This window comes from Durio zibethinus, chromosome 5, assembly GCF_047325235.1.
Source record: "Durio zibethinus cultivar Kanyao isolate XHJ-2024 chromosome 5, ASM4732523v1, whole genome shotgun sequence".
Lineage (NCBI taxonomy): Eukaryota > Viridiplantae > Streptophyta > Magnoliopsida > Malvales > Malvaceae > Durio > Durio zibethinus.
Genome location: NC_143166.1, coordinates 34,187,992 through 34,208,666, shown reverse-complemented (window position 1 = coordinate 34,208,666; position 20,675 = coordinate 34,187,992). Strand labels below are relative to the sequence as shown.

The window sequence follows — 20,675 nt, the reverse complement described above, 5'->3', positions numbered from 1 at the left end:
ATAATTATATATAAAAATTATGAAATATAAAATATAAAATTTAATTTAATTAATTTGTATAATTATTTTAATTTTTTTTTTTTATAAATTTAAAATAGAAATATAAATACTTATAAATATTTTTTATTTTTAAATTGGGACTGCTTATATAAAAAATTGTGAAACATAAGATTCCACTCCGAGATTACGACATGGCCAGCAAGTTTCATGCGGATCATGCTTACGTCTGCCCGCATGAGTTGTTATTTTTTAAGAAAAAAAAAACTTATTTACTTCTTGTAATTTTAAAATAATGTACGTGACAAAGCCAAGGCGCAGTCAATAAAAAGTTCACTGGAATAATATTTTAACTTTTGCTGTATATATTATTTTATTGAAAAAAATTATGTTAAATACTTAAATCCAAAAATCTAAATTTAAAAAACTATAAAATATATAATTTCATGTTTTCATTAAAAAGTTAATATATATAAAAAAAATCAATAAACAAATTAAATTAATAATAAATCAATCAATAAGCAAAATCATCATTTGATGAAACTTTAACATATAAACTTAAAAGTTTGAAGGCTTCCTTTTTATTATTGAAAAAAATTTCACCAGAAACTAAATAATATTTTCAAATAAATAAAAATTAAAGATTAATTTATGATAATATATTTGAAAATAAATCACATTTTACACGTTAATGGAATATTTTTATTAGTGATCAAATTATATCAAATAAAAAATTTATAATCATATATAAATATAAATTATAAATATAAGACTTTTTTAAAAAATAATTACTATTTTTTTTATATTTTTATAAATTTTAGTGTGATTAATATTAGTAAATTACAGAAAATTTATTAAAATACACCTATATTAAATTAAGTTTTTTGATGTGGCTATGGACCTGGCTTGGTCTCAGGCTGATCTCATCTCAGGTAGAATTTTGAAGATGTTTGTCCAATATTGCAAAAGTAGACATTTTTGTCTCAATTGCAAGCCGTTAAAAGCCTTAAAAACGATCCAACATTTATCTACTAATAATGATTACTGTCGGTGAGTGTCTAACAAATTTGACGTTATAAAATACTAAAATTTATATAAAAATTATATGTTATCATTTTTATTAATATAAAAAATAAAATATATATTTTTTTATTTTATTAAAATTATATACAATTATTAGTAAAATTTTAAATTAAATTATTTTTATATTATATTTATATCTTATGATCGTATTATATTTTAAATTATCAAATTTAATATTTAATTTAGTTTAGTGTAATTTGACATTTGTCTTGAGCGGTCAAGCCTTCTTCTTTAGATCATTTGCCTGTAGCATCAGGATTTGACAATGGTATTTTTAAAAGTGGATCTCTCAAAGATAATTTAACTGCAAATATAAATTGAGTATGGATCGTTAAATTAGCGGTGCCAAATAATATGGTCCAAAAAAAAACGTAGCATTTGGATGTTGCAGATCAAGGAGACAACGACGTCGGCGAAGAACAACCTAATGGATTAGAATTGGTTGTGACCACAACATTAGGTAATCACTACAAGAAGAACCGCCCTACAGAAAGTGAAAAGGCATGCAAATGCAGTTGTAATTGCTGCAGATTGATCGCATAGGGCTGGTCCGCTATGTATGTAGTCAATGGTGACTATTCTACGATCAAATTGTTACGGCTACGAAAATTCAAATCTGTTACGGCTATTTTATGGTTTAAAAGATAAAATAAATATTGTCCCAAATCGTGATCATATTTTTTCTTGTTCATAAATTCGCTTTGAGTTCTCCATTTTCACTATATATATATATAAATACTTTAGCATAAAATATTGCGTTAAGTCTTTATTGATGATTAAACACTCATTTTAAACGTATAAAACATTTATTTTATTTGAAAAATTAATTGAAGTAATAGTACATTTTATTGATGATGAATGATATGTTAAAATTTATCTTAAATTTCATAATTTCATATTGAAAGTTAATGAATTTTTAAGTTTGTCTTGTATCTCACATCAAGAATTTAATAAAAGTATAAATGATTTCACCCTATAAATAGGATATTTTAGATTTGGTTTGATAATCTCATATAGTTAGACACCAAAAAAATAGTTATGAGAATAAACTATTAAAATAATGTAATTGAATTTTGGATTAAGTTTTAAGTAGAGAGTTTTTGAAAACTTTTCTCATTTTAAAAATTTTATAATTTTAAAAATTTATTTGTTAGTAAATTAAATTTAAAATAAATCATTTTCAATTAAATCGAACAAAATATATTTGTGTTTGATTTAAACTTGTTATTTTATTTGTAAGTACTACACTTGTGTGTGTTGAATTTTCCCAATATGATAATATTCAACAAACAAATATTTGACTTACCAAATTGCATTACGATTAAGAAGAAAAAACAATTAAAAGTGCACAAATATATAAAATCAATAATAAAAAAAAAACTTAACAGATTAAAATATATAGAATTTAATTTTACAAGTTGAAAGCCAGTTCGTCGAAATTGTGATTTGCACGTGAAGAAGAGCAAGCAAAATCCAATTACATGAAGAAGGGTAAGCAACTGTTTAATTTTAGTGTTAAACTACATGAAAAAATTTTAAGTAGATAACAGCTGGAGTTGCGCAAAATCCTACTCTTTGTTATATTTAAATATATATAAAATTATTGAATAATAATTTATAATAATACGATGAAAACGATATATTTTTTATGATGTCTTATCTGATTATAATAATAAGTTGAGAGACAATTAACGATAAAAAAGATAAGATACGATGATTTGTATATTTATATAATATAAAATATTAAAATTTATATTTTTATATTATATTTTTATACGTAAATTATATATTATAATTTATATCAATATAAAAATATAAAAAATATTTTTTATTTTATTAAATTTATATATAATAATTATTATAATTTTAAATTATATTATTTTTATATTTTATTATTATAATTTTAAATCGGATTATTTTTATATTTCATTTTTATGTTGTGTTAGGGGTGTAGATTTCTTTCATAATGTGATCTGATCGTGATAATAAACCAATAATTAGTTGGGGTTTCGGCATCGTTTCAGATAATCAAAAGAGTTTTTGGACAACAAATCTAACGGACAAATAAAAAATTATTTTTTCCAAGACAAAATCTTGGTAAATCACAAGCTTTGATTAAAAATTGCATGCTAATACAAACAATAGATGATCATAGAACACGAAAAACAATAAGCTCAAAACTCACAACCGTATAGATTGGAACCGCATATGTTTGTGTTTCCAATTCAATCACAAAGTATAAGCTAGTAATACTTGTCACTGTCCAACCGGACCCAAACTCAAAGCTTCTCTTTTTACGCCAAATCGGCAGCTTTCTTCTGTTTCTTTTCTGGGTTTGTGACGTTGGCTTGAATGGCGGTGGAGTACAGATGTTGCGAGACGGATTTCTTTATTCACATAGTGATAATAGTGTCGTTGGTGATGTTTGCCGGTTTGATGTCGGGCCTTACTTTGGGCCTTATGTCGTTAAGTCTCGTTGATCTTGAGGTTATTGCCAAGTCTGGCACTCCTAAGGATCGTAAACATGCCGGTATTTCTTCATTTAATCTATTTCTTCTTTTTATTTTTTAGAAACGAGTTTAATGCGTTTTTTCTTTTTGTTTTTTTAATTAAGGAAAGAAAATAAATGGATCAAAGTGTTATCTTTTATGGTGTTGGTGATGGCAATGGTGTGGATGCCTTAGCTTTACTTGAAGTCTTTGCTTTATTTGATTGATAGATAACAAATGAACTAAAATCATGAATTGAATGATAGAATCTTTACTTTTTGCCCGAGGTTGATGTAAATTTATCCGTTTTCCTGGCTAATTTAACTTGTTCTTTGAAATTTATGGTTCATAAATATATATTTTTTGAAGAAACCAAGGGAATGAAAGAACAAAATCTATGGATTTTAATCAATAAGGTTTTTATAGCAAAGAAAACTTTGTTCCTGAAATGCAGCAAATTTGGAAGGATAGACATGCAAATTACATGACAAAACCAAATGGTGATCCTATAATTTAGTGATGGTTAATGAAATTATTGTCAGATATTGCTTTATATACTGCATGTTCGATATTCAGATTAAATGCTGCCCGTGCCAACTTTAATTCTTGTTTGGAACCGCAAAGATATTGCCGGTTGTCCAAAAACAGCATTTGTTGCTTTGTACGCTACTTATATGCAATGCTGCTGCAATGGAGGTATATATTATAGATACATCTTCAACAGGTGATCCGGTTACATGTGTTGGAAAATGTTAATGTTTTGGAACTTTTGTTACTTTTATCAGGCACTTCCTATTTTCCTTGATGGTCTGGTGTCAGCTGGGGGTGCTATCCTGATTTCGGTGACCTTGATTCTTCTGTTTGGTGAGGTGAGAATCCACCTTAGATTATTTGAATTGAAGCACTTTTGAATTCAGCGCAAGTAGACATCCTTGTTGAACCATGAACATGACATTTTGTGATCTGACCCTTTTGATTTGTGTCACTCAGATACCGTTTGCTAAAATTTTGGCTGAGCAACTTTTCCCGGAAGGTTCCAGCAATTGGTTTTAAAAATTGTTTTCCAACTGTTCCGGCTTAAGACTTGCTCTTGGAAAGTGAAATTACATATAGCTGCATTAAAAGGCAGCAAGTTCTATGCATTTCCTAATTACATTTTAATTGTATTTGCAGATAATACCACAATCTGTTTGTTCTCGATATGGTTTGGCAATTGGTGCAACAGTGGCTCCAATCGTTCAACTTCTTGTTTGGATCTGTTTTCCTGTTGCCTACCCGATAAGCAAGGTGATGAATGTTGCTAAAAGCACACACCATTAATGCGCTTTTAACAATGAGAAAGACAATTAAGCTTGTAAATTCCTGCAAATAGCTGTCTTGACTGTAAAATATCTTATGTGATTTTCAGCTGTTAGACTTTCTGCTGGGCCATGGACATGTAGCACTTTTTCGAAGGGCTGAGTTGAAAACCTTAGTAAATTTGCATGGGAACGAGGTGTGCTTAACTGCCTCTTAGTATTTCGAGAAACATTGCGTAAAAGGATTTTAGTGTTCCCTTTAGTTGTGTACATCACTTTGTACTGTAACTTAGTTGTTTTAACTTGGCTGTTTTTATTGAATCAATGCTTGTTTTGATCATTGATTTCACCTGCCATGCCATTAATTTGTTGCAGTTGTTAGTTTGCCCCCGTAAAATTATTGATGTCTCTTTGCTTTCTGAATCGAAATGCCTTCTTTCATATCTTCTTTCTTTTGTCATAACTCTTAGATTTACTAACCTTTTATGGACTTCTATTTGGCTGGAAAAGGTGGAGAACTGACGCATGATGAGACAACAATTATCGCTGGAGCGCTTGAGCTCAGCGAGAAAACAGCTAAAGATGCCATGACTCCTATATCTGACACATTTGCAATTGATATTAACGCCAAGCTTGACAGGTATATTTTCTGTAAATTATTAATAAAGATAGCATTTTCTTCTCTTTTTCAATTTTCATTAGATTAGCTACCATTACATGCTTGCTATGGATAGGGAGTTGATGAGTTTAATTTTGGAGAAAGGACATAGCAGAGTGCCCGTTTATTATGAGCAGCCTACAAACATAATTGGACTCATTCTGGTAATCATATTTCTTTGGCTACAACTAATGTTAATTACAGTTTGTGGAGTGTTATTCTGTGCTTATTTTCCGCTTTCCCTCCTTCAAATTGATTCGTTTTAAAATAAAATTTTGAAACTGGATAAAGCTCTGTGATATGTCGAGCTTTCCAGTTTATGATGCTAATGGTTGCATGAATCATGTTACTTTTTAGACTTTTTCCTATTCCTTATGGTGTTTCTTTTTTTTTTATTTTTTTATTTTATGGGTGTTAATTGAGTACTCACTAAACCATTTATCTTTTAATTTTAAAGGTCAAGAATATATTGACAATTCACCCTGAAGATGAAGTACCTGTGAAGAGTGTTACTATACGAAGGATTCAAGGTATCTTATGGCAAATGATACTCTCTAAAAATGGATAACTTGTTTTTGCATCATTCTGCAAAGTATTCACTGCTTACCCCTTTACTCATTGGTTGATCCTATATATTTTATGTTTACATGTTATAGGGTTCAAGAAACATTGCCATTGTATGATATATTAAATGAATTTCAGAAAGGTCATAGCCACATGGCCGTCGTTGTAAGACGGTGCAACAAGACAGATCAGCCTTCTTCTAGTAACTCTGCTGGGAGTAAGTGTCGGCCTCTTATCGTCATATTCTCTCAGAATTTCCACTTAAACCTTTACTTAGCTGACCATAGAAACATATTTAAGATGCAAATTCTTTGTTTATGCCTGGCTGAAATTGACACCTTCTCCAGTTTAGTCTCCTTGAGTTTACTCTCAAGCTTAAAGGAATCTTTACGAGCTTTATAACGGTTGTGATAATGCATATACCGATAGAGATCTCGCTTTGCTCGTTCAGTCTTTTTCTCACGATCTTCTTTGTATCGACCACAGCTGTGACCAGCAATTCTTGACCAAGTATGGTCCCGCCCAGTAGCTCCACCACACAGCCAACTGCATCAGTTGAAAAGAGAGAAAATGTGATAAAAAAAATAAAATCTCCAGTAATTCATATTCCGCAGCATGTAAATCATGTAAACAAGCGAAATAATACCAGTACTTGGTCCAATATTATTAAAAATAAATAAATTGACACAGAAAAGAGGGAAAAAAAGTCACTTATGCTCTTGTTGAGGTGGCAGCTTGTGCAAGTTCAAAAGTTTTTATTTGAAATGAACAGTTATGCCAGAATCGAACACTTGATTCGTGAGAAGTACTTGTCACAACAATGACATTAGGACAGCTTTCAAAAAATTTGCAAACTGCAATTAACATAAAACGAAATCCTCACCAAAATGCTTGTCCACAGATACAGCTCACAAGATTACATCCACCATTCTTCTCCACAGGTTTGTGACACTTTGGACAAGGCTTTGTATGAATAGTGATCCAATTGACCGTTTCTGATTCATCTCGGCACTTCTTGGTCCAAAGCCCCCACATCATACATGAACATGGCGAGTGTGCTTCTGATAAGCAACTGAAACAAAACTGTACACCACAAGAACACTCTACCTCACAAAATTCATCATCCTCAACGCGTATTGCATTCCCACAATGAGGAGTACTAGGACACCATTTAACCATTCTATTATCTTCGATGTATGACTCAAGAAGAAAACGATCAAATTTCTCCGCTAGATCAGGATGCTTTTTACCAACTAGATTTCTAACAACAGCTTCATCACAAATAGCGATGCACTTGTGTGCCACGCACCTAATGCGCCTACTTTGACCCTCATTTATTTTCACAACAAAATGCTCTGTCCAACCTGGAAAACGAAGAGTGAAATACATCAACTCAAAAGACTAAAACGTGCAAGCTGTTACAACTTCAATAACTTTGTGCACATGTCATCATATGAGTTCTAAGTTGATACCTAAGGGTCAATTTCAGGAGTTTTCAGCATTGTGTACATGCTGATGTTACGTGGTTATGTGATACATCATACATAGGGATGCTTCAAGAAAAAAAGTGCAGACTAAGAAGGGTGCTTACAGTCATTGCAAAAGGTATGGCCACAGTCCATTTTTGTCATCTTATCACTAGGTAACTCTTCTATGCGTATGTCACACATTGCTGTAGATGAAGATGATACTGGTGTTCCTGTATCCTCACTCTCAACAACAGAAACACCTGCTTCAGAAAACAAGTCTGCTTTTCCCTTCTCCACAAGTACGACAAGCAACTTCTCAACATCCCATCGGTAATGAATTAGTAAAGTCCGAGCATGGTGCTCCCTAAGAGATAGCATGTCCATTACTCTCCGTAAATCCTCCCTCTACCCAAAAAACCAAAACAATCAATTCAATCCTATAAAATAAAACATGAATGCATGGGAAACCCGAATAAAAGGGAAAGGAAATAAATTTTTACCTGTGCAGCTAAAAGTGATTCTTTTGTAATAACCTGCGTAGTGCCAAAAAGAGTCACAAAAAAACTATACCCATTCTTCAAATTAAGTATAACTAGGGACCAAAAAGAAGAGAAAGATAAGAATTAATAGAAACTATGCATCTTGTTCTTCTTTACTACGATTTCCCGTGAAGATTAAAGCTTAAAGTTTTCCTATGTTCTGAGAGGGAAAAGCTTCAATGCACACACAATGCCATTTAGTATAACAAAAGCACAAAACACAAGCAACATCAGGTAGAAAAAATTCATCAAATTCGATGACCACCAGCTCCTCTGCCTATGAAATTAAAGAATTCCCTGATGAGCATACAAAAACCACACCCACACAATAGAACCCCAAAGCTGCTTCAAATTACTCTATCCCCTCAAAATCCACAAACCCAGAAAGGAAACAATAAAAGAAAACATTTCTTTCTCAGTCATTTACCGGTAATCCACAACTAATTCAAACCCCAAAACACTCTTTAATAAGGGAAAGACCAAAAACACCAAGCTCTACACTGAAACAAAAAAAAAAAAACCAAAAACCAAGAATTGGGAATCAATGACAATTAAAACAAGAAACTGAATTCCGAAGAAGCCAAACGAGAGAGAAACAAAATTTGACCTTGGTAGTGGGACCCTTCGAAGGGGGCCACTGTAAATCCGAGTCCTCATTCTCGAGCCCGTCGAGGGAGTCTCGATCGGACGAATAGTAGTAATCCTCATCGCTGCTCGAGCAATCCTCCATCGACCAATCGATCAATCAAAAAAATTCCAATTTATTTATAATAATAATTATTATTATTATTCTTATACAATATCTCAAAACACAAAAAAAAAAAAAAAAAAAAAAATTAAAGCAAATTCACGTAACGATCATAAACAATCATTTATGAAGATGAATTTGTTGAAATTTTGAACCGATCGGTGGAAACCGAAACGATTCATCTCCGGCTAAAATTATAGTATTTATTTATTCTTCGCCGGCGAAAAGAGTACGAGAAGAAGAAGCCTTTTGTTGGAAAACGAAGTTTGTAAGAGACGACTAATATAATTAATGTTTTTCTTTTTCTTTTTTTATGTATTTGATAATTTGTGAGAGCTACCGTAGGCTGCAGCAAATAAATGTACACTGAAGAAGGAGAAAACGCTGTCATTTCATTTTTGTCCTTTTAATTTCCTTTTTAATTTTGGAATGTAATAATATGGCCAATTTTCTTACCATCCCCTGTCCGCAAAGCTCGGGCACCGGTTGTCTTGTCCTGCAGCTAAACACACGGATGGGAAGCACAAGCATCCTCTACTTCGCCTTAGGTAACATACTTCTTTTTTTGTTTCATCGAATGTAAATTTCTGCTAACTTGATTTCTATCCATTGAAATTTCATCATCTGACTGTGTTTTGTTTTTGAGATTTTTACCTGTACAACAGAATCTGCACTTCTTTTTTGTAGCACAAGGCACTGGTTATCTGAATCCTATAAACCTGATCCTACCAAGAAACCCAGTGTCACTCTTATTCCTAAAAGCCAAGTTATACTATTTCCCATCTTTGTGCTATTTGATTTGATTTTTTTTTTTTTTTTTGGGTTAGAAGTACTTATCTGGAAATTTCTGCTGAAGTTTGTAATTATAAAAAGCTGTTTAAAGAATCTGAAACTGATAGTATGTAATTTGTGGAAATGGGATTATGATCATTGTTTGAGCCTTGAGGTTCTATTTTTGGTATTTCGGTTACGAAACATAATTGCCAATTTCTGAAACTATCAGAAATCCAACATCTCTAGAGAAAATTGTTTCTTGGGAATTAGAAGCTTCTGCTGAGTGCTGAAATCTTCTTTCTGAATGTTGCCGTTTTGGGAAAAGTGAAAGATTTCCTGGGAGTCATGGCAGAAGCTAATAAAAGGCTTGAGCTTGACACAAAGGTTTGTTTTTTATTCTTAGTCAAATTTTGCTCATCAGTATGTGCTCTTTTTAAATTTCTAATCCATCTCAAAATGTAGATTAATTCTCAAAGTATTTGATATTGAAGTATTCAATGGGAATGAATCTGAAGTTATTGAAATGGTAACTTTGCAGTTGGATTCTCTCTTTCTCGGATTGTGCAAATTGTGTGGTCTATGAGTTTGTTGTAATTTTTGGTTGCATATTATACGACAGGATTTGATGCTGGCTGTACCTGATCTTCACACCCGTGGCTCTGGCTGCTGCTGAATCTGCTATAGCTGGTAATCAGCCAGCAATTAGTGTAGATGGTTGTAGGTAGTGGAACAGAATCAGATGATAGCAGTGATGATAGTGATCGGAAAGCGACAATGATGTTAATGATGATAACGAAAATATGAAAATTATATTTTATATACGGTATTTTAAATGACATGATAAAAATTACTAGGTACTCATTTGATAGTTAGAAGTTTTAAAAAGGTGTCTCCCCGAAGGCGTTGCCAGGAGGGTCATAGTTGCAAGTGATGAAAGTTCCTCCATTAGCACACCTTACCTTTGCGCACCCTACATGGACCGAGTTGCGCCAAACCACCTGAGTATAATGGGCACAAATCTGGCCTGAAGCGCAACTATTTGAGCGGCCATCATAATAGACCTTCTCACCAACCCACATTTTGACTGCATCTGCGATCGAAAGGTCACCACTACCCCATGCAATGTTCTCCCCATATTGACCCCCAGAATGAACAAGATCACAGTCCCCAATTCTTTGATCGGCATAGTTTTGCGCATAGGCTGCCACTTGGTCATCCCAAGTCAATGCCTCAACGTTCACGTCAGCACGAACTTCATTTTGAGGATCCAAGAATTCTTTTTTCAAGCTTTGGGCGAAACAAGGCAAAGCAAAGGATGAGACTAAAGCAACTGCTAATGCAATTCTGTGCCAAGCCATTTTGGTTTCTAGCTGGGTTCTCAAAGGTAAAGGCAATGGTGATTGATGAAGAATGAGAAATTTGTGAAGGCTATTTATAACAAGTTGGAAATAGGTAATATTAAGCGAAATTTGCTCAAAGCAACGAATTCAGATAAGAATTCATAACAGTTTAATAAAACAGATTTGTTCAAAGCAACTTTCCGAAAGTCTGGCCAGACTAATTTTAGAACATGTTTGCATCTTTTCTGTAATTTTTTTTTTATATATGATCAATCATATAAAAGGTAAATAACTATAAAAAATTTTGGTCTCCAAATTTCTAGAAAATTGACAACTGTTTATGTTGTTTTTGTTAGGTAATCATTTTTTTTAAACCTTAATTTTTTAAAACACATAATTAAATAATAAGATGTTATACATCAGCTTTTATTTTATTTTTCTTGATTTAGAAGGGAACATAGCCCTTAAAAAGAAAATTCTTAACTCAGAAATCAAAATTTTTATATTCTCATAAAATTTCCTTAATCACTAGACAAATGTCGATTTTTAATTTTAAGATTGTTAAGATGGATTACAATAAGATCATTTCACATATTTGTATTTCTTGGTAAGCACCAATGCATCTGTTCTGAATGTTGAAATTCTGATATAATTATATATAAAAATTATGAAATATAAAATATAAAATTTAATTTAATTAATTTGTATAATTATTTTAATTTTTTTTTTTTATAAATTTAAAATAGAAATATAAATACTTATAAATATTTTTTATTTTTAAATTGGGACTGCTTATATAAAAAATTGTGAAACATAAGATTCCACTCCGAGATTACGACATGGCCAGCAAGTTTCATGCGGATCATGCTTACGTCTGCCCGCATGAGTTGTTATTTTTTAAGAAAAAAAAAACTTATTTACTTCTTGTAATTTTAAAATAATGTACGTGACAAAGCCAAGGCGCAGTCAATAAAAAGTTCACTGGAATAATATTTTAACTTTTGCTGTATATATTATTTTATTGAAAAAAATTATGTTAAATACTTAAATCCAAAAATCTAAATTTAAAAAACTATAAAATATATTATTTCATGTTTTCATTAAAAAGTTAATATATATAAAAAAAATCAATAAACAAATTAAATTAATAATAAATCAATCAATAAGCAAAATCATCATTTGATGAAACTTTAACATATAAACTTAAAAGTTTGAAGGCTTCCTTTTTATTATTGAAAAAAATTTCACCAGAAACTAAATAATATTTTCAAATAAATAAAAATTAAAGATTAATTTATGATAATATATTTGAAAATAAATCACATTTTACACGTTAATGGAATATTTTTATTAGTGATCAAATTATATCAAATAAAAAATTTATAATCATATATAAATATAAATTATAAATATAAGACTTTTTTAAAAAATAATTACTATTTTTTTTATATTTTTATAAATTTTAGTGTGATTAATATTAGTAAATTACAGAAAATTTATTAAAATACACCTATATTAAATTAAGTTTTTTGATGTGGCTATGGACCTGGCTTGGTCTCAGGCTGATCTCATCTCAGGTAGAATTTTGAAGATGTTTGTCCAATATTGCAAAAGTAGACATTTTTGTCTCAATTGCAAGCCGTTAAAAGCCTTAAAAACGATCCAACATTTATCTACTAATAATGATTACTGTCGGTGAGTGTCTAACAAATTTGACGTTATAAAATACTAAAATTTATATAAAAATTATATGTTATCATTTTTATTAATATAAAAAATAAAATATATATTTTTTTATTTTATTAAAATTATATACAATTATTATTAAAATTTTAAATTAAATTATTTTTATATTATATTTATATCTTATGATCGTATTATATTTTAAATTATCAAATTTAATATTTAATTTAGTTTAGTGTAATTTGACATTTGTCTTGAGCGGTCAAGCCTTCTTCTTTAGATCATTTGCCTGTAGCATCAGGATTTGACAATGGTATTTTTAAAAGTGGATCTCTCAAAGATAATTTAACTGCAAATATAAATTGAGTATGGATCGTTAAATTAGCGGTGCCAAATAATATGGTCCAAAAAAAAACGTAGCATTTGGATGTTGCAGATCAAGGAGACAACGACGTCGGCGAAGAACAACCTAATGGATTAGAATTGGTTGTGACCACAACATTAGGTAATCACTACAAGAAGAACCGCCCTACAGAAAGTGAAAAGGCATGCAAATGCAGTTGTAATTGCTGCAGATTGATCGCATAGGGCTGGTCCGCTATGTATGTAGTCAATGGTGACTATTCTACGATCAAATTGTTACGGCTACGAAAATTCAAATCTGTTACGGCTATTTTATGGTTTAAAAGATAAAATAAATATTGTCCCAAATCGTGATCATATTTTTTCTTGTTCATAAATTCGCTTTGAGTTCTCCATTTTCACTATATATATATATATAAATACTTTAGCATAAAATATTGCGTTAAGTCTTTATTGATGATTAAACACTCATTTTAAACGTATAAAACATTTATTTTATTTGAAAAATTAATTGAAGTAATAGTACATTTTATTGATGATGAATGATATGTTAAAATTTATCTTAAATTTCATAATTTCATATTGAAAGTTAATGAATTTTTAAGTTTGTCTTGTATCTCACATCAAGAATTTAATAAAAGTATAAATGATTTCACCCTATAAATAGGATATTTTAGATTTGGTTTGATAATCTCATATAGTTAGACACCAAAAAAATAGTTATGAGAATAAACTATTAAAATAATGTAATTGAATTTTGGATTAAGTTTTAAGTAGAGAGTTTTTGAAAACTTTTCTCATTTTAAAAATTTTATAATTTTAAAAATTTATTTGTTAGTAAATTAAATTTAAAATAAATCATTTTCAATTAAATCGAACAAAATATATTTGTGTTTGATTTAAACTTGTTATTTTATTTGTAAGTACTACACTTGTGTGTGTTGAATTTTCCCAATATGATAATATTCAACAAACAAATATTTGACTTACCAAATTGCATTACGATTAAGAAGAAAAAACAATTAAAAGTGCACAAATATATAAAATCAATAATAAAAAAAAAACTTAACAGATTAAAATATATAGAATTTAATTTTACAAGTTGAAAGCCAGTTCGTCGAAATTGTGATTTGCACGTGAAGAAGAGCAAGCAAAATCCAATTACATGAAGAAGGGTAAGCAACTGTTTAATTTTAGTGTTAAACTACATGAAAAAATTTTAAGTAGATAACAGCTGGAGTTGCGCAAAATCCTACTCTTTGTTATATTTAAATATATATAAAATTATTGAATAATAATTTATAATAATACGATGAAAACGATATATTTTTTATGATGTCTTATCTGATTATAATAATAAGTTGAGAGACAATTAACGATAAAAAAGATAAGATACGATGATTTGTATATTTATATAATATAAAATATTAAAATTTATATTTTTATATTATATTTTTATACGTAAATTATATATTATAATTTATATCAATATAAAAATATAAAAAATATTTTTTATTTTATTAAATTTATATATAATAATTATTATAATTTTAAATTATATTATTTTTATATTTTATTATTATAATTTTAAATCGGATTATTTTTATATTTCATTTTTATGTTGTGTTAGGGGTGTAGATTTCTTTCATAATGTGATCTGATCGTGATAATAAACCAATAATTAGTTGGGGTTTCGGCATCGTTTCAGATAATCAAAAGAGTTTTTGGACAACAAATCTAACGGACAAATAAAAAATTATTTTTTCCAAGACAAAATCTTGGTAAATCACAAGCTTTGATTAAAAATTGCATGCTAATACAAACAATAGATGATCATAGAACACGAAAAACAATAAGCTCAAAACTCACAACCGTATAGATTGGAACCGCATATGTTTGTGTTTCCAATTCAATCACAAAGTATAAGCTAGTAATACTTGTCACTGTCCAACCGGACCCAAACTCAAAGCTTCTCTTTTTACGCCAAATCGGCAGCTTTCTTCTGTTTCTTTTCTGGGTTTGTGACGTTGGCTTGAATGGCGGTGGAGTACAGATGTTGCGAGACGGATTTCTTTATTCACATAGTGATAATAGTGTCGTTGGTGATGTTTGCCGGTTTGATGTCGGGCCTTACTTTGGGCCTTATGTCGTTAAGTCTCGTTGATCTTGAGGTTATTGCCAAGTCTGGCACTCCTAAGGATCGTAAACATGCCGGTATTTCTTCATTTAATCTATTTCTTCTTTTTATTTTTTAGAAACGAGTTTAATGCGTTTTTTCTTTTTGTTTTTTTAATTAAGGAAAGAAAATAAATGGATCAAAGTGTTATCTTTTATGGTGTTGGTGATGGCAATGGTGTGGATGCCTTAGCTTTACTTGAAGTCTTTGCTTTATTTGATTGATAGATAACAAATGAACTAAAATCATGAATTGAATGATAGAATCTTTACTTTTTGCCCGAGGTTGATGTAAATTTATCCGTTTTCCTGGCTAATTTAACTTGTTCTTTGAAATTTATGGTTCATAAATATATATTTTTTGAAGAAACCAAGGGAATGAAAGAACAAAATCTATGGATTTTAATCAATAAGGTTTTTATAGCAAAGAAAACTTTGTTCCTGAAATGCAGCAAATTTGGAAGGATAGACATGCAAATTACATGACAAAACCAAATGGTGATCCTATAATTTAGTGATGGTTAATGAAATTATTGTCAGATATTGCTTTATATACTGCATGTTCGATATTCAGATTAAATGCTGCCCGTGCCAACTTTAATTCTTGTTTGGAACCGCAAAGATATTGCCGGTTGTCCAAAAACAGCATTTGTTGCTTTGTACGCTACTTATATGCAATGCTGCTGCAATGGAGGTATATATTATAGATACATCTTCAACAGGTGATCCGGTTACATGTGTTGGAAAATGTTAATGTTTTGGAACTTTTGTTACTTTTATCAGGCACTTCCTATTTTCCTTGATGGTCTGGTGTCAGCTGGGGGTGCTATCCTGATTTCGGTGACCTTGATTCTTCTGTTTGGTGAGGTGAGAATCCACCTTAGATTATTTGAATTGAAGCACTTTTGAATTCAGCGCAAGTAGACATCCTTGTTGAACCATGAACATGACATTTTGTGATCTGACCCTTTTGATTTGTGTCACTCAGATACCGTTTGCTAAAATTTTGGCTGAGCAACTTTTCCCGGAAGGTTCCAGCAATTGGTTTTAAAAATTGTTTTCCAACTGTTCCGGCTTAAGACTTGCTCTTGGAAAGTGAAATTACATATAGCTGCATTAAAAGGCAGCAAGTTCTATGCATTTCCTAATTACATTTTAATTGTATTTGCAGATAATACCACAATCTGTTTGTTCTCGATATGGTTTGGCAATTGGTGCAACAGTGGCTCCAATCGTTCAACTTCTTGTTTGGATCTGTTTTCCTGTTGCCTACCCGATAAGCAAGGTGATGAATGTTGCTAAAAGCACACACCATTAATGCGCTTTTAACAATGAGAAAGACAATTAAGCTTGTAAATTCCTGCAAATAGCTGTCTTGACTGTAAAATATCTTATGTGATTTTCAGCTGTTAGACTTTCTGCTGGGCCATGGACATGTAGCACTTTTTCGAAGGGCTGAGTTGAAAACCTTAGTAAATTTGCATGGGAACGAGGTGTGCTTAACTGCCTCTTAGTATTTCGAGAAACATTGCGTAAAAGGATTTTAGTGTTCCCTTTAGTTGTGTACATCACTTTGTACTGTAACTTAGTTGTTTTAACTTGGCTGTTTTTATTGAATCAATGCTTGTTTTGATCATTGATTTCACCTGCCATGCCATTAATTTGTTGCAGTTGTTAGTTTGCCCCCGTAAAATTATTGATGTCTCTTTGCTTTCTGAATCGAAATGCCTTCTTTCATATCTTCTTTCTTTTGTCATAACTCTTAGATTTACTAACCTTTTATGGACTTCTATTTGGCTGGAAAAGGTGGAGAACTGACGCATGATGAGACAACAATTATCGCTGGAGCGCTTGAGCTCAGCGAGAAAACAGCTAAAGATGCCATGACTCCTATATCTGACACATTTGCAATTGATATTAACGCCAAGCTTGACAGGTATATTTTCTGTAAATTATTAATAAAGATAGCATTTTCTTCTCTTTTTCAATTTTCATTAGATTAGCTACCATTACATGCTTGCTATGGATAGGGAGTTGATGAGTTTAATTTTGGAGAAAGGACATAGCAGAGTGCCCGTTTATTATGAGCAGCCTACAAACATAATTGGACTCATTCTGGTAATCATATTTCTTTGGCTACAACTAATGTTAATTACAGTTTGTGGAGTGTTATTCTGTGCTTATTTTCCGCTTTCCCTCCTTCAAATTGATTCGTTTTAAAATAAAATTTTGAAACTGGATAAAGCTCTGTGATATGTCGAGCTTTCCAGTTTATGATGCTAATGGTTGCATGAATCATGTTACTTTTTAGACTTTTTCCTATTCCTTATGGTGTTTCTTTTTTTTTTATTTTTTTATTTTATGGGTGTTAATTGAGTACTCACTAAACCATTTATCTTTTAATTTTAAAGGTCAAGAATATATTGACAATTCACCCTGAAGATGAAGTACCTGTGAAGAGTGTTACTATACGAAGGATTCAAGGTATCTTATGGCAAATGATACTCTCTAAAAATGGATAACTTGTTTTTGCATCATTCTGCAAAGTATTCACTGCTTACCCCTTTACTCATTGGTTGATCCTATATATTTTATGTTTACATGTTATAGGGTTCAAGAAACATTGCCATTGTATGATATATTAAATGAATTTCAGAAAGGTCATAGCCACATGGCCGTCGTTGTAAGACGGTGCAACAAGACAGATCAGCCTTCTTCTAGTAACTCTGCTGGGAGTAAGTGTCGGCCTCTTATCGTCATATTCTCTCAGAATTTCCACTTAAACCTTTACTTAGCTGACCATAGAAACATATTTAAGATGCAAATTCTTTGTTTATGCCTGGCTGAAATTGACACCTTCTCCAGTTTAGTCTCCTTGAGTTTACTCTCAAGCTTAAAGGAATCTTTACGAGCTTTATAACGGTTGTGATAATGCATATACCGATAGAGATCTCGCTTTGCTCGTTCAGTCTTTTTCTCACGATCTTCTTTGTATCGACCACAGCTGTGACCAGCAATTCTTGACCAAGTATGGTCCCGCCCAGTAGCTCCACCACACAGCCAACTGCATCAGTTGAAAAGAGAGAAAATGTGATAAAAAAAATAAAATCTCCAGTAATTCATATTCCGCAGCATGTAAATCATGTAAACAAGCGAAATAATACCAGTACTTGGTCCAATATTATTAAAAATAAATAAATTGACACAGAAAAGAGGGAAAAAAAGTCACTTATGCTCTTGTTGAGGTGGCAGCTTGTGCAAGTTCAAAAGTTTTTATTTGAAATGAACAGTTATGCCAGAATCGAACACTTGATTCGTGAGAAGTACTTGTCACAACAATGACATTAGGACAGCTTTCAAAAAATTTGCAAACTGCAATTAACATAAAACGAAATCCTCACCAAAATGCTTGTCCACAGATACAGCTCACAAGATTACATCCACCATTCTTCTCCACAGGTTTGTGACACTTTGGACAAGGCTTTGTATGAATAGTGATCCAATTGACCGTTTCTGATTCATCTCGGCACTTCTTGGTCCAAAGCCCCCACATCATACATGAACATGGCGAGTGTGCTTCTGATAAGCAACTGAAACAAAACTGTACACCACAAGAACACTCTACCTCACAAAATTCATCATCCTCAACGCGTATTGCATTCCCACAATGAGGAGTACTAGGACACCATTTAACCATTCTATTATCTTCGATGTATGACTCAAGAAGAAAACGATCAAATTTCTCCGCTAGATCAGGATGCTTTTTACCAACTAGATTTCTAACAACAGCTTCATCACAAATAGCGATGCACTTGTGTGCCACGCACCTAATGCGCCTACTTTGACCCTCATTTATTTTCACAACAAAATGCTCTGTCCAACCTGGAAAACGAAGAGTGAAATACATCAACTCAAAAGACTAAAACGTGCAAGCTGTTACAACTTCAATAACTTTGTGCACATGTCATCATATGAGTTCTAAGTTGATACCTAAGGGTCAATTTCAGGAGTTTTCAGCATTGTGTACATGCTGATGTTACGTGGTTATGTGATACATCATACATAGGGATGCTTCAAGAAAAAAAGTGCAGACTAAGAAGGGTGCTTACAGTCATTGCAAAAGGTATGGCCACAGTCCATTTTTGTCATCTTATCACTAGGTAACTCTTCTATGCGTATGTCACACATTGCTGTAGATGAAGATGATACTGGTGTTCCTGTATCCTCACTCTCAACAACAGAAACACCTGCTTCAGAAAACAAGTCTGCTTTTCCCTTCTCCACAAGTACGACAAGCAACTTCTCAACATCCCATCGGTAATGAATTAGTAAAGTCCGAGCATGGTGCTCCCTAAGAGATAGCATGTCCATTACTCTCCGTAAATCCTCCCTCTACCCAAAAAACCAAAACAATCAATTCAATCCTATAAAATAAAACATGAATGCATGGGAAACCCGAATAAAAGGGAAAGGAAATAAATTTTTACCTGTGCAGCTAAAAGTGATTCTTTTGTAATAACCTGCGTAGTGCCAAAAAGAGTCACAAAAAAACTATACCCATTCTTCAAATTAAGTATAACTAGGGACCAAAAAGAAGAGAAAGATAAGAATTAATAGAAACTATGCATCTTGTTCTTCTTTACTACGATTTCCCGTGAAGATTAAAGCTTAAAGTTTTCCTATGTTCTGAGAGGGAAAAGCTTCAATGCACACACAATGCCATTTAGTATAACAAAAGCACAAAACACAAGCAACATCAGGTAGAAAAAATTCATCAAATTCGATGACCACCAGCTCCTCTGCCTATGAAATTAAAGAATTCCCTGATGAGCATACAAAAACCACACCCACACAATAGAACCCCAAAGCTGCTTCAAATTACTCTATCCCCTCAAAATCCACAAACCCAGAAAGGAAACAATAAAAGAAAACATTTCTTTCTCAGTCATTTACCGGTAATCCACAACTAATTCAAACCCCAAAACACTCTTTAATAAGGGAAAGACCAAAAACACCAAGCTCTACACTGAAACAAAAAAAAAAAAACCAAAAACCAAGAATTGGGAATCAATGACAATTAAAACAAGAAACTGAATTCCGAAGAAGCCAAACGAGAGAGAAACAAAATTTGACCTTGGTAGTGGGACCCTTCGAAGGGGGCCACTGTAAATCCGAGTCCTCATTCTCGAGCCCGTCGAGGGAGTCTCGATCGGACGAATAGTAGTAATCCTCATCGCTGCTCGAGCAATCCTCCATCGACCAATCGATCAATCAAAAAAATTCCAATTTATTTATAATAATAATTATTATTATTATTCTTATACAATATCTCAAAACACAAAAAAAAAAAAAAAAAAAAAATTAAAGCAAATTCACGTAACGATCATAAACAATCATTTATGAAGATGAATTTGTTGAAATTTTGAACCGATCGGTGGAAACCGAAACGATTCATCTCCGGCTAAAATTATAGTATTTATTTATTCTTCGCCGGC

The 20,675-nt window shown here is 31.6% G+C and overlaps 5 protein-coding genes across 5 annotated transcripts; 2 read left to right on the top strand and 3 right to left on the bottom strand.

Annotated features, from left to right (window-relative positions):
• The first annotated feature begins 3,432 nt into the window (after positions 1-3,432).
• On the top strand, positions 3,433-6,354 carry LOC149518961 (DUF21 domain-containing protein At2g14520-like). The gene is made up of 14 exons (XM_089760428.1): positions 3,433-3,610; positions 4,112-4,230; positions 4,355-4,438; positions 4,560-4,615; positions 4,695-4,701; positions 4,743-4,856; positions 4,978-5,084; positions 5,161-5,258; positions 5,378-5,507; positions 5,575-5,689; positions 5,817-5,870; positions 5,983-6,065; positions 6,182-6,262; positions 6,342-6,354. The coding sequence occupies exons 1-14, from the start codon at positions 3,433-3,435 to the stop codon at positions 6,352-6,354; spliced, it is 1,239 nt and encodes a 412-aa protein (XP_089616554.1).
• On the bottom strand, positions 6,077-8,966 carry LOC111281750 (putative E3 ubiquitin-protein ligase ARI2). The gene is made up of 5 exons (XM_022869383.2): positions 8,705-8,966; positions 8,059-8,091; positions 7,681-7,963; positions 6,973-7,453; positions 6,077-6,635 (listed from the first exon to the last, which is right to left on the bottom strand). Exons 1-5 carry the CDS (start codon positions 8,825-8,827, stop codon positions 6,359-6,361), a joined length of 1,197 nt encoding a protein of 398 aa, XP_022725118.2. The 5' UTR covers positions 8,828-8,966; the 3' UTR covers positions 6,077-6,358.
• Positions 8,967-10,215: 1,249 nt separating this feature from the next.
• LOC149518960 (pathogenesis-related protein 1C-like) lies at positions 10,216-11,165 on the bottom strand. The gene has a single exon (XM_089761348.1). It carries the CDS (start codon positions 10,975-10,977, stop codon positions 10,498-10,500), a length of 480 nt encoding a protein of 159 aa, XP_089617474.1. The 5' UTR covers positions 10,978-11,165; the 3' UTR covers positions 10,216-10,497.
• A 3,876-nt stretch (positions 11,166-15,041) lies between these two features.
• On the top strand, positions 15,042-17,963 carry LOC149518959 (DUF21 domain-containing protein At2g14520-like). Its single transcript, XM_089760427.1, has 14 exons — positions 15,042-15,219; positions 15,721-15,839; positions 15,964-16,047; positions 16,169-16,224; positions 16,304-16,310; positions 16,352-16,465; positions 16,587-16,693; positions 16,770-16,867; positions 16,987-17,116; positions 17,184-17,298; positions 17,426-17,479; positions 17,592-17,674; positions 17,791-17,871; positions 17,951-17,963. The coding sequence occupies exons 1-14, from the start codon at positions 15,042-15,044 to the stop codon at positions 17,961-17,963; spliced, it is 1,239 nt and encodes a 412-aa protein (XP_089616553.1).
• Positions 17,686-20,577, bottom strand: LOC149518958 (putative E3 ubiquitin-protein ligase ARI2). The gene is made up of 5 exons (XM_089761346.1): positions 20,314-20,577; positions 19,668-19,700; positions 19,290-19,572; positions 18,582-19,062; positions 17,686-18,244 (listed from the first exon to the last, which is right to left on the bottom strand). Exons 1-5 carry the CDS (start codon positions 20,434-20,436, stop codon positions 17,968-17,970), a joined length of 1,197 nt encoding a protein of 398 aa, XP_089617472.1. The 5' UTR covers positions 20,437-20,577; the 3' UTR covers positions 17,686-17,967.
• Between the last annotated feature and the right edge of the window lie 98 nt (positions 20,578-20,675).